Source organism: Micromesistius poutassou (genome assembly GCF_964030765.1).
Source record: "Micromesistius poutassou genome assembly, contig: SCAFFOLD_5202, whole genome shotgun sequence".
NCBI classification, from domain to species: domain Eukaryota; kingdom Metazoa; phylum Chordata; class Actinopteri; order Gadiformes; family Gadidae; genus Micromesistius; species Micromesistius poutassou.
Genome location: NW_028178625.1, coordinates 2,855 through 17,281, shown reverse-complemented (window position 1 = coordinate 17,281; position 14,427 = coordinate 2,855). Strand labels below are relative to the sequence as shown.

Below are 14,427 nucleotides of genomic sequence, written 5' to 3'. Positions count from 1 at the left end.
CTTTTTTCAAATATTCATGGGATCACCTCCTGATATAAACTCAAGACAGGGTGTATGCTGCTTCCACACTGCTCTCTGTGCTACAGCTGTGACTCAGCAAGTAGACTGACTGTCCTCTCCTTCAGTCCTTTTTAGATCCAAATTTATTGACAGTATTTAAAATATATATACTTTTTATTGGGCTCAACAGCATACAAATACAAGCCAGTCCTCCCAATAACCGAACATGAATGTAATCTATTCCCCTTTTTTCCCCCTCTCTCTCTCTCTCTCTCGAAATCAGTGCTGCATTGCAACACACAATCTTGCTGAGTAACCGAAAAAAGCCTTTTTTTTGTGTTTTTTTTTTTTTTTAATTCTAGCGGGATGTAGCGTCTCGTAAAACATGCTAATGCTAGCCATAAATCACCGGCAGCACGGGGAAATTGATAGGCCCCCGGGTGCTTGCTTACAGAGCACATAAATGTAAAGGATACCAGGGAGGAGGAAGTCAACGCCGGTAGCTGCTTACGCTCTTGAAGCCGGACCGGCCTCCAGTCCATCAGCAAGCGTCCCTGGCAGAGAACATAAGGAAAAGGGCACTTTCATTGCAAGGAGACACAAAGACTCCACGAGGATACCTACTTTATTGTGGACTCGCTTTTATGGAAGGCTCCGCTTTGAAACTCACCGTCGTTTATGGCTCTGGCTTGACACACAGGGTCAACTGATATGCGAGGTTGACTCGTGGAGTCTTTCTTTCTAAAAGGGACGATGCTCTGTAAGGGTCCGTACATTTGAACAAGGCTTCGACCTCGGGTTCCACAAAGCCGTGATTTAATAACGCTGTTCTCTCCGTGGCTTTCACATACTTTTACCATGCTAGCCCCTGTGGGAAATGCATAATGTCTGTCTCGAAGCGCGCCTGTAGCGGGCGGCCGCGTTTCTATGGAGAGCATTAGCAGGGAGCCATTCATATGTGGCAGGATGTTATTAGGTTAGCAAAGTAACGTAAATGGATCAAAACCGCTACTTAGCTCCGCAGTGACTTCTAACCAGCCAGCGAAAATAATTCACTGCTGGATTTACAGCATTCCTAATTTAATCCTAATCTAATGGAATATATTGTTGCTCTGTAAATAAAACGCAAATCAGTGTCAGGGGCGGCCATTTATGAGTCCATGCGTTTGGTTTAGGATTTAGAAAAAGAAGGCAAAAGGCTGGAGTTGTGCAGTACAGAATAGTGAAAAACAGGACCAGGTCTATTCCAGACTGTCTACTGACATGCCGCGACCGGGAGTTTGATTCCTGCCCTGTCTTGCCCTCTATCTCCCATACCTTCCTGTCTATCTCACTCTATCATAAAAAGGATAAAACCTTCCCCAAAAAAATAGTTAACAAAATAAAAAAAAGTACATCATGCTCTGTCGTAGAATCCAATGATCATAACACCAACCAAAGCCGGTCAGCACCCTCATGTATGGGTTAGGGTGGTTGCTTGCAGAAACGTTTCCCTCCAACCGGGTTCCCAGCCCAGTTTGTGGGTGTCAGAGGGTGGCGTACGCATCAGGACATAGCTGTGTAAGAAGCATATGGTTAGAAGAGGCGCGCCTGTGTGGTTCATCCGGGTTCTATGTACTGTATGCCTTTTGTTGTCTTCTCCCATCCAGGTTGCCAGCCATGGGGAACCTCATTAAGGTCCTTGGCAAGGATTTAGAGAACTGTCCACATTTTTTCCTGGACTTTGAAAGTAAGTGTGCACTGGGTCGTTGTCTGTTTGGTGTTTCTGTTAGTGAGTGTGTGTGCGTGTGTGATATTTGTGTATGTTTGTGTATATGTGTGTGTGTGTGTGTGTGTGTGTGTGTGTGTGTATGTGTATACAGTGTGTGTGTGTGTGTGTGTGTGTGTGTGTACGGTGTGGGCTGAAGGGGCAAGGGTTGGGAGGGGGGAGATGTGTTTGGTTGCTGGTTGTTGATTGGCTGACGGCGTCAAGAAGTGTTGTCGTGGCTTGTGGTGTGTCATCGTCAGAAACTTCTTTAGTCCCACTCTTACAGCTGTGAAAAAAAACACACACAATTAAAACCAAATTATATTTACTAATTGGTGATTCAAATTGTATTCATCCTGCGTGGGCTCACAGAGCATAACATGCTTTAAAAGTGGATGACAATTACCACATTTCAACTCCCATTTAATGATCCCGTTTTCATCCTTCAAAACAAAGCTGGATATTGTAAGAGTCGGATTAAAGAACCTCTGTGCTTGAATCGCCATGGCAACGTCACCCAGAACATACCTCGACCACGCCATCGTCATCATCGCACTCCCACCTCTCTCTCTCTCTCTCTCCCTCTCTCTCTTTCGAGTCCCCAGCCCGATACTTTCAGTCCTCACACACACACACACACGCACACAGACACACACACACACACACGCACACGCACACACGCGCGCGCACACCATGTGCCCACATACACGACACATGTACAAGAACATGCACGCACACACACACCCACATACAGAGACAGACACACACAGGGACAGACAGACGGACCCTTACTCCCACCCCCGTCATCACCCAGAGATGTACCCCTCCTCCCTCCTTCTGTTCCAGGGGGTCACCATGGGGAACGTCCTGAAAGTGCTGGCTTGCGCCGAACTTGAGCATGGCCCAATAGTTTTCCTAGACTTTGAACGTGAGACCATCCGCTTCTTATTTTGATTTTCTCTCATCTTTTAAGTTCTCCCGTTTCGTCTCGGTTTTGCTCTTCCTTTGTTGTTTTTCTTTCCGTTTCCGTCGGCGTTCCCATCATCATTTTCCCTTCTCATCGAGACATCCATCGCTCATGCTGCTCTCGCTCCCGCTCTCCCCCCCCCCCCCCCCCTTTGATTGTTTTCCTTCTTGATTGGCGCCCGAGGGACTGGCATCTGAAAGGGGCCCGTCTCCTTCCTTTGTCATCGCCGCCGCCGCCGTTGACTCGTTGTCGGTGGTGACAGTGCAAGGAGCGAGATGAAGAATAAACGCTTGAAATTGGAAAGAAAATGAAATCCACCCCCATAAGAGTTATAACATCAAAATAAATAATGAATATAACAACAATAGAAGCGAAAGAAAATAAACCATTGCAACAATTAGGCCCTCGTGAATGCCAGGCCTTTGAGGTGTCTGTTGGGCTGACGTGTTTCTACGTCTCACTAAAGATGTCTACTGCCATCACTTCAGCTATTTCTTTCAAACCCGTTACCCAATCTCCCAGTGTGCCCTCATCAACGACTATGTGTTCGACATGTGTGTGTGTGTGTGTGTGTGTGTGTGTGTGTGTGTGTGTGTGTGTGTGTGTGTGTGTGTGTGTGTGTGTGTGTGTGTGTGCGTGTGTGCATTTGTCTGCGTGTGCCTCTCTGTGTTGTGTGTGTGTGTGTCTCTCATCCTTTCCTATCCAACCCGGTCAGTGAGGCTGTAGCCTGCTTAACCCCAACACACCTGTCCATCTCCTTAACCCCCCCCCCCGCTGACCAATGAAACGGTAGCCTTCCCACCATGTGACTGTATTATTTGTACCACCACAGCCGTGGGAGAAGTCAGTGCGGAGTGAGGAGGATGAGGAGGAGAACCGGGCACTTTATCTAATCTTTTAATTTTTTTACTTACTGACATAATGGTTTTTCCTTTCCACACCTCACAACCACGAGGTCGGAAGCATTTATACTTAAGAGATGACAAGCTCTGACCCATGCCCTTACTCCTGTGTGCCCATGCATGAATTCTCCTCCGCCGCTCAGAGAGAAAAGATATTGCTCACCTCGGTCGCAGCGTTTTGGACCTTTGTCGGGAACGACGTGAAGTAGCCTACAGTCTGTCCGCACCGTCCATTAATGGTGGAAAAAGCTCAGCAGAGCGCTTTAGTCCATGCGAGTCACATTTACATACTGAAATGTCTTAATGCGGTAATAATAAGCCTGGATGTTTTCAACGTAGCTTATTTGCTGCCATGTTTTTTTTCAGTTACCATGGTTACCATGGTGTTTGTTAGGGAAATAAACATATCCTAATGGCTAATTCACTTTCTGCTGAAATGCCTGAGGGACACCATTAACAGAGGAAACAAACGCACATAACACAGTAAATAAAAACACAAAGGCACAACTAGGCACAACTAGGCAAAATGGCACCTCATTAACTGGGGTCAAAATTTGAAAGAAAAAGGACAAATTCATATTGCCGCTAATGTTTGGAGCTTGATCAAATATACGCCATATGGCTTATTTTCTAATTGTTTACACATTAAATCTAAACAGACTAAGCACAGACTGGTAAAATTGGATAGATCAAGTCAACAGGTCTGAAAAACTAAAGCATAAAGCCTTCGGCAAATGAAGATTACATTGAAACCACCAGTAATCTAGACAAAATCCTTATCCCTCCAACTGACAAAACATGTCTGGCTCTCCGGTGTCTAGTGACAGATCCATCACTAGGCAATATGCGACCGAGTGTGCTTTTATTTTTTGTCTTTAATCTGCTCTCACTTTAATCTCTGAATCCGAGCAATTGTTTAGGGCCAGACCTAACCTCAGATGTGAACGGCCATCTAGTCTCAGATCAATTTTGAGTGAGATTACCTCATTTGATTATTTAAATTGTAACACTACTCTTGGTATATACTTATTTTGAAAGTGTTATAACACTAATCATTTGACATCTTGACATTTGACTCTTTCCTACTATTTGCTCTCTCCACCCCCAAAACCACCACTCCTACCTCACTCTTTTCCTCCCCCTTTTCTATCCTATATATTTTCATTTATCTTGCACCAATGTCCGTTTTGCTTCCCCCCCCCCCCCCCCCATCTCATCTCATCCTCCCATTCAACTGCCCCCCCCCCCCCCCCCCCCTCCAATCTTTATCTCCCCTCTTTTCCCTCAAATCCTCCCATTCTTGCCTTTCTTCTTCCTTCCTTCTTTCCATTTATTTCCTCGACCTTCCTCTCTACCACCTGGACCTGTCAATCCCTCCTTCTTCTCTGGCTATCTTCCACCTTCACCCCGGTCCCAGATGCCCAGCCCACGGAGGCAGAGACAGCTGTGTGGAACCAGGTCAGCGCCGTGTTGGAAGAGGCTCATGGGATACTGGCCGAGCTGCAGTCCTACAACGGAGCGGGCCAGGAGATACGAGAAGTGAGGACAGATATGGCCCTCGCCTTTTATTGGTTTTCTTTGGTTGAGAAAACCTTCAAAATCGATTCAGGGCAGCCAAATACACATTATGATGATCGATGATTATTATAATGCGATTCTTTAAAGCAGCCTGACCCGATTTTTCTGTGACACACATTGCAATTGTGAAAAGAATTTATAAAAGAACACATTGCTATGAATGCTGTTAAAAGCACCGCAACTAAAAGTCAGACCTTGCATTTCAATTCACACCGGCTGAAAGTTTACATCTTTCGGAAAAATAATTCCGGCATTGACAATGATTGACAATTGGAGTCTGCGGCTTACAAAAGCAAACTTCCTCTTAGACTGCCCTCTTCCCTTCCTTAATGAAAGTAGACACACACAATGTGGGTCAGACAAGCCTCTACAGTGTATCTACACTAACAGTTTACCAAGAAGCAGTGTTTCAATTATCATGGAGGTGTAAGCCAGTAAAGCTCTTTGTACAGCTGCTTCCTCATGGCTATCAACCTCAAACACTAACACGTGTGTTTACTGCTGTGACGTACTACTACCGTGATGTTTTCTTTTTATTATATATGCACGTTTTCCCTAGCTTGAGGTTATCTTTAATTGTCTACTATAGTTTAGCACTATTGTGTTATTAATTTCTGTATTACTGTTTTACTGTCTGTATTACTGTCTGTTTCTATCATGTAATGCACTTTGTACCTCATGTTTAAAAAGGTGCTGTAAATAAACTTGATTATTACTGCCATTTATACTATAAGGTGAACGTACGACGAGGCAACAAAATTAACTTTTGCTTTCTCCTAGCTATCAAGTGAAATGTGGCATGTAATATCAAACCTCAAACAAAACCCATGCAAAACCCATGCAGAACTGAGAAAGCATGCCACAGCTTGATGTATTGAACAGAATCAAAATGTGTTTAACATTAATATTACATTAACGTGTGTTTGTGTGTGTGTTGCCTGCAGGCCATCCAGAATCCAGGCGACTTGGCTCTCCAGGAGAAGGCCTGGAACGCAGTCTGCCCCCTGGTGGCCAAACTGAAGCGCTTCTACGAGTTCTCCCTGCGACTGGGTTAGTGAGCATGGTCACACACACACACACACACACACACACACACACACACACACACATACACACACACACACACATTGTATGCGCTGAGGGGTGAGGTTAGGAGAGAGGAAAGTAGAGCAACAGAGAAATGAGGAGAGATGAGAGAAGAGAGTAATTCGGCAACGGTTGCCGTGGTAACTCCGCAAGGAGAGTCTGAGTCAAGCAGTGTTCCATACCAGCATCGCTATCATCGGCTGAAAGAAAAATTGCAAACACACACACACACACACACACACACACACACACACACACACACACACACACACACACACACACACACACACACACACACACACACACACTCCCCTCCTGACTCCCCTGCAGTCTGACCTAGTAGGAAGGCAGCGGTTGCTATGGAAACAGGGAAACATGGTTGTCGGGCGGAGTGCGTATGGGCAGAGGAATCTGTTTAAGCAGCCACCGCCTCTGCACAGGAAGCTGATAACGCCACCACCATCACCCCACCCAACACCAGCACCACCCCACCTCACTTTACACCACCCCATCCCACACCACTGAACACCAGCACCACTCCACCTAACACCACCCCATCCAACACCACCCAAACCAGCAGCACCCAACCCACTGAACACCAGCACCACCCCTCAGCATCCAGGTTAACAAGCAGGGACCTTGCTAATAATTAATGCTAATGTATCTGTGATCTATCATTCATGTCTGCCCTCTAAACTCACTTTGTGCAGACGGTGCTTTGTCTTTGCGCTTTAACACGGCGAGACACGAGAAGGAGAAAGGATCAAACATCAAGGTTGAGTCTCCTGTCGCAGACATAGATCGGAGAATCAAACCACACAAGCACACGCACTCCTCTCCTCTCCTCTCTTCCCATCAAGCCCCAACTACCTCACCAAACGGAGAGAAACCGATGCCAAGGGTTGTGTTTTTCCCCACACTACAGTCAGAGCTGCCCTTTCCCGATAAGGTGCATCCGCTTTGGGTGGGTGGTGCTGGCTGCCTGCTGAACCCAGAGGCGGCCGCAGCAGGAGGGGGAGGGGGAGGAGGAGTGACGCCTGGACCTTTAGATGAAACGTGGCAGGGCTGTATTTATAGCAGGCCTCCATGCATATTGAATGAGGAGGAGTGGGGAGGCTCTCTCTCTCAAGGGGGCGGGGCGGACAGGACCAACTGTCTACTGAGCAGGAGGCTGAGGGGTGTGTGTGTGTGTGTGTGTGTGTGTGTGTGTGTGTGTGATGGACAGTCATAAAGAATCCTGCTCTTATGGACTACTCACTGTCAGCCCACTTAGCATCGATATCATGGTCCTTAGCCATCCCTTCCAGGAGGGATCCCTCTGTCAAGGCTTCCTCCTTCTCCCGCTGGGCTCCTGGGAGTTTCTCCTCCTGGTCCTTTTTAGGGGTCAAGGGTTATTCAGAATCAGAAGATATTTATTATCCATGATGGGTCATTCTTACTGCAGTAGGCCCACACAACAGCACAAACACATGACGCACACATTGTCCTTAAACAATGCAAATGCAAAAGTAAAGCAGAGCTTGAATACAAATACAAGGTGTTGTGGTCATGAAACCGGTTGACAATGAGTTATAGGGCTGTATCAATGAACTCAGACTTCATCAGGGATCACAGCTCGATTTAAACCTGCAATACGTTATAGCACATTCAAACACAAGCACTCCTACACTGATAATACACACTCTCACATGTCTGGCTGTCATTATTATTCATTCTTAATGACTAGCATGAATGGAAAACGTGGGTGATCTCATTTGGGGTGTCGCCTCTGATGTCCAGACTTTGAGCTGCACTGTACATCATGAAGTAAATAACTAAAACAACTAATGTCATGTGTGTGCGTTTGCGTTCCCCTGCGTGTGTGTGTGTGTGTGTGTGTATGCGTGTGTTCTCCTGTGTGTATGCGTGTGTTCTCCTGTGTGTGTGTGTGTGTGTGTGTGTGTGTGTGTGTGTGTGTGTGTGTGTGTGTGCGTGTGTGTGTGTGTGTAGAGAACGCCCTGCGGAGCCTGCTGGAGGCGCTCACGAGCCCCCCCTACGCCCCCATGCAGCACCTGGAGCGGGAGCAGGCCCTGGCCAAGCAGTTTGCCGAGATCCTGCACTTCACTCTCAGCTTTGACGAATTAAAGGTGCTCTAGGCGACATTTAAGAGCTATCATTTTAGAACAGTCGGTTAGAAATGGCATGGCAAGCTGCTATTAGTGAGTGATATGCAATGTGAAAATATCTGTGTTAGAGTTGACTGCACTCGCATCTGTATGAGACAATTATGATTTAAGACTCGCAGCTTATCTGCTCCCAGCTTATTCAGACCAATCAGGGCCTTCCTTCCCTCATTGGTTGGGGAATACATCTTCTCTGTCAACCAACTTCTCACACAGAGGAATGGGATGTTTATTGAGTTGTTATCTTTCAGAATCTCTCTCTTTGCGAACTCAAATAAGCACCTTTAAAACCACAGAAAATAGTGATGTTGACTGTTCATGAAAATGATTTATTTCTCTGCTGCTGTGTAGATGACAAACCCGGCCATACAGAATGACTTCAGCTACTACAGGAGGACTATCAGTAGGAACCGGCTCAACAACCAGCAGGTGAGTCCTTCTCAGTCAGTCTTAAAGTGCATTTCTCTTTGATAGTCATTCTGTTTGATCAATATTCTTTTAATCAATATTTCAAATTCACTTTTGCCAACTGTGCATGAGGATTTGTTTGAACAAATCAAAAAATGTTTTAAGGTGATTAAACATTCACTTTTGATCAACCCTTTTCCTTCTCCAGTTGGAAGCTGAGAATGAGGTGAACAACGAGATGGCCAATCGAATGTCTTTGTTCTACGCTGAAGCCACGCCTATGCTGAAGACTCTGAGCAATGCCACCACCAAGTTTGTTTCAGAGGTAAGCGTGCCAAATAATACACCTAGCAGCTGAAATAATAAAGTACTAAAATAGCATTTACTTACCAATTTTAATCCATCTTTACTTACCCCAATGTTTCTTCTAACTTTACTCGTCCACACATTGACAATATGCCTTATAACTTTAACGTAACAGTTTTTAATTCTTGCAAAATGTTGGTCAAACAAACTCATTAACACAGTAACAAATCTGGCAAACATGTCAAGCTAATATCATTACTTATAATTAACTAATCCATTTCTAACATCTATAACATGATAAGTAATAAGTATGTAACGCTTAATGCATTTAACTAACGACTAAACTAACTGAAATATATGATCCTAGTGAACTCTGTCTCCTCCAAGTGGCAGTTCTTTGCTAGTCTCCAATAGGCTACCATGGGCACATTGTGTGATGAACCCTCAGTTCAATGCTGTATCGATCACATGCGCGGTTGAACATTATGTTCCAGAACAAGACCTTGCCGATAGAGGACACCACAGACTGCCTGAGCACCATGGCCTGCGTTTGCCGGGTCATGTTGGAGACTCCGTGAGTTTCCCTTTGTCTTCTCCATTTCCCCCCCCCCCCATCTCTCTTTATGAAGGTCAGAAGGGCTTTGATACACTGAGGACATGCTAATGAGGAGCTAGCATGAATAAATCCAATCAGTCTGTGATCTTCATGCCTGGTGCATGAACATTTTACTTAACGTTTTCTTGTGAGTTATGAAACCGCCATTGATTTGCAGTGGTTATTGCATTAAGAGCTTCAAAAAGGCGGTCACATCTCTATTCTCAGCCACTTTGGCGCTATTATCCCCCTCTCTCTCAACTCCAATTATAATCTTCTTTTGTTTCTTTTTTTTGTCCCTCACCCCTCTCCATCTCTCTCTCTCTCTCTCTCAGTGAGTATCGCTGTCGCTTCACCAACACAGACACCATGCTCTTCTGTATGAGGGTGATGGTGGGCGTCATCATTCTCTACGACCACGTCCACCCTGTCGGGGCCTTCGCCAAGACCTCGAAAATTGACGTGAGTGACGAGGGACACACACAGACACACACACACACACGGTATGTGCTTGCTGTCATAGGGTTGGATTTGGGTGTGTGTGTGTGTGTGTGTGTGCGTGTGAGCGCACATGTGTTTGTGTGTTTGCGTGTTTGAGGGTGTGTGCGTGAAGAGATCTGAGGTGACTGACCTTCACGGGGCCCCGGTATGTCTATCTGTGCCTCCTCAGATGAAGGGCTGCATCAAGGTGCTGAAAGAGCAGCCGTCCAACAGCGTGGAGGGACTCCTGAATGCACTGAGGTGGGTGTGCAATGCACCGCAGCACACACACACACACACACACACACACACACACACTGAAGGACAGACAGGCCCAGATGGACAGATATAGATGAGACTGAGACGGAACACACACACACACACACACACACTGAAGGACAGACAGGCTGAGATGGACAGATATAGATGAGATTGAGATTGAGACGGAACACACACACACACACACACACACACACACACACACGACATACAATGAGAGAAAGTGAAACAGACTGGGTAAGCTAGACAGAGAAAGAATGACCGCCAGAAAGAAAAAGACAAAAAGACGACCATTACAAATAGATATGTCAATACTGGAACACAATCAATGGGAGAAAGAGGAAATACTCAAATCATTATTGAGACAAGTCTCCATCCTCTTCATGACCTCCTATGCTTACCCTTCCTCTCTCTCCTCTTCCCCCAGGTACACGACAAGACATCTAAACGATGACAGCACCTCCAAACAAATCAGGGCCCTCCTGCAATGAGTGGTGGAGCGGCGGAGGAGGAGGTGGAGGGGTAACAGGGGGTGCAGAAGGAGGAGCCAAGGCGAGCACCAATGGCTGACACCCTGATTGTTTACAGCAAAAAGGAAGGAGGAAAAAAATATCTAAATGATCCCCAGGTTGAAAAAAATAGTTAATACAGACCTGATGATAAAAGGAGGAAAAGGAAATAATTATATATATTTATTGTCAGCTGTCCATCATTCTGTCTCTCATTTTGTAAAACAGAAAAAAGCCAGAAAAGAAAAACTATAAATATATATTAGAAAAGTGCAAAGCAGGGGAACACGCAAGATGAAAATAGGTAGGATCTAAGAATGAAAAGGAAGCTATACAACATGTAATGCAACATGTACAATATAATGAAAAGGTCAGAGTCATAGACAAACTACACTTTACATATTTTTAAAACAATAAAAAGGGTCATATTGCAATGGTAGTCCGAGGAGTATTTTTGCACAGTTTAAAAACAAAAAAACACAAAATAAAACCCACAGGATTTTGAGGTCGGGCGAGCATTCCGAACTTTTAGCCTTGCCCGCTTCCCTCAACGAGTGGGCCACGGACGGCGGGTTTGGAACGCAGCCATGGTCTCCCTTCTCGCCCCGTCTCCTGCCCCCGTCTCTCCTGATCTCCCTCGGCAGCCTCGGTCTCTGGCGCTCATCCAGGTGCGAGTGAAAGCAATGTGAAGGACAATGTCCGGAGATGTGCTTCCACCGGCCGTCATCTTATATCTTCGTACAAGGTTGAAAAAGGTTAACAAAATCCTTGACTGTACGGAGATGGCGACATAGAGCTCACTACTTTTTATTTTCAGAACGCATCTTGTTTTCCATACACAGCGCCTCTTCCTCGTCCCGTCTCTTGCTTGCTTCGTGCCCCTGGAAGAAGCAGTTAGCCGTGTGGTCCATTGCCCTGTGTCGATATACCTTAGCTATCTAGTGCTAAACCTCACCGGAAGTCGTTTTGGGCTCTTTTATCTTGAATCACCTTCTCTCGCTCTCTTCCCATGGTGCTATGGTGGTTAATACTCATTCATTATAGCTCACTAGAAAGCATTTGCCGTTAACAGCAGTGAGAGGCAATTCATCCATCTGTGCTGATTTATTGAATGTGGGGAAATCACTTGTCTGCAGAAGTGGCTGTCAACACTCCCTGTTGGTTTTTAGTGCGTTCTGGGATTTCAGGGCAGACATGTTAATACTATTCACCCTGTTCCCCTCTTTGGTGGTGACTACTACTCAACAGGCCCTCTTTGAGTTGTGTTCCGATCCCTTGGTGCTGATTGGCCCGTCCCTTGAAGCCATCAGGGCCTAACAAGGCCTGCATGATGGCGTACTGATCTCCCTTGAGTCAGTAGTAGGAATGAGGGAAATTAAAAGTTTGGCTTCTTGCCTGAATTAGAAAGCCTTTTAAGATGGAGAGAGACGATATGCTGAGGGCCAATCAGCGGAACACAAAGTCAGTAATAAAGGGACAGGGGGACAACCAGACCTTAGTGGGGACAGCAGAGAATGTTGCTCTGGGACACACCCATAGCAGCCACACTACTTCATGCGGTGCCAAAGCGGATTCGCTAACACTCTGACAGGCCGGGGGAGTGAAGGGTGGGGGTGGTCAGGATAAATAAAACCGCTGACACACGCAATGTCTCGCGCACATGCACGCACACACACGTGCACACACACACACACACACACACACACACACACACGCACACACACACACACACACACACACACACACACACACACACACACACACACACACACACACACACACACACACACACACACACACACACACACACACACGTGCGCAGACACAGGAGAGATAGGTGCGTTGGCGAGCAGAGGGGGGGGTGCTTCCGTCAGACATTACTAGTCACACCCGACCGGAGAGGGGGCACTTGTTCACAAGTAAAACAAAAAACTAACTTAAAGATTGTTTTCTCTTTTCACACAAGGCTGATCAAGAATGAAGAAAAAGTGATTGAATAAATGTTTATTTAAAAAGCTAATGAAAAAAAAAAGGTTTCAGAGAAAAATTTAAAACAAGTGCTGTACTTTGGATGTCTATAGCCCTTAGTCTGACTTCATTTGATCTTGAAATATATTTTCTATACAGGGGTATGTGCACAAGCATATTCTGTATAAATATATAGATGGCATGTTGTAAAAGTTCTGACAAAATGTGTAAATAAGGTGTTTTTATTCATTTTTAATTGTTCAGTGACGCTGAAATTGGGTACGTGTTGTCTCTCAGAAATTCCCATGCGTTTGGCTTGGACCACCATCAGATTTGCCATAGTTTTTGGTTTCAGAATTCCAATGTAATAATGGTCAATGGAATGGTAGGGGGGGGCAGTCCATTTGCTTGTTATTTTGTACATTTTGTGCAACAATAAACTTGTCATTTATTACATTCAACCAATGATGTAGTCCCGTTTTTGCCACAGCATTAAGACAGCTGCCTGTAGTAGCATAGCAATATGATATATGCCGTGTTCCATCCACACCAACATCACGATGGAGGAGTTTCAGAGAATGTACACTGAAAGAATCATTTGGTGGTTTCACATTTTGAATTTTAGATTCCTTCAAATTCATATAGATTTTTTATAAAAAACAAAATTTAGATGGATCAGGGTAGACCTGGACCCAGGTATTGCCACACGTAGTATGAAGGATTTTGACATCCAAGTAGACAATTATGTAATGAAAGGAAAATAACATCATAAAGAAAGCAGTTTAGGAATGTTTAAATATTGTTACTCCTACACGTAATATACTGAATTATATTTAATGATACCACAACATATGTTGATGCTGTGAAGGCCAGGTCTTACAGGAATTGGGGCCATTGTATAGCCGTTGCAGCTGAAGCAAGAATGGCATTGTGTCAACTTATGCTACCTACTAAAAGGTTGGATCAAGTAAATGTCTATCTACACAGATTACACATTTTAACTGACTCAAGCACATGGCACTGCAAGCCTCTCATGTTGGCCATGTAATTGCAATCAGTAAATGTTATTCCCATTTTCACCATAAGATGGAGCCAACATATCAAGTTTAAATAATATGACCCCAAACGAACACCAATTTGTAAAGATAATGACCCATTGGAAGAGCATTCCACCCCTCTGACAACATATTAATAGTACTTTATAGTAATTAATAACTCTATTGGTAAAACAGCTTATACGGCTTATAATGTAGCACATTTTGAGTTGGTCTGGCATGGCAGATTTTAGTAGACTATTAAGTGTGATACTGTAGCTGCAGCACACAGTAATCAATGTACAGTAATACATGTTAAGATAGTGTGTACCGTATGTTGAGGCGCTGGTTGTTGGTGCTCTGGAGGAGTCAGGGAGTAGCAGGGGGGCCACGCTGCAAAGTAGGC

At 45.1% G+C, this 14,427-nt stretch overlaps 1 protein-coding gene across 2 annotated transcripts; it reads left to right on the top strand.

Moving 5' to 3' along the window:
• The first annotated feature begins 1,034 nt into the window (after positions 1–1,034).
• Positions 1,035–13,342, top strand: LOC311373526 (CYFIP-related Rac1 interactor A-like). 2 transcript variants are annotated; one of them, XM_084490275.1, is made up of 11 exons: positions 1,717–1,729; positions 2,594–2,675; positions 5,034–5,155; positions 6,139–6,244; positions 8,270–8,406; positions 8,794–8,871; positions 9,059–9,175; positions 9,651–9,730; positions 10,087–10,213; positions 10,422–10,492; positions 10,938–13,342. In XM_084490275.1, the coding sequence occupies exons 2-11, from the start codon at positions 2,603–2,605 to the stop codon at positions 10,999–11,001; spliced, it is 975 nt and encodes a 324-aa protein (XP_084346401.1). In that variant the 5' UTR covers positions 1,717–1,729; positions 2,594–2,602; the 3' UTR covers positions 11,002–13,342. The 2 variants fall into 2 exon arrangements, with proteins under 2 accessions (XP_084346400.1, XP_084346401.1); XM_084490274.1 differs by lacking the exon at positions 2,594–2,675 and having other exon boundaries at positions 1,035–1,729.
• Positions 13,343–14,427: the final 1,085 nt, after the last annotated feature.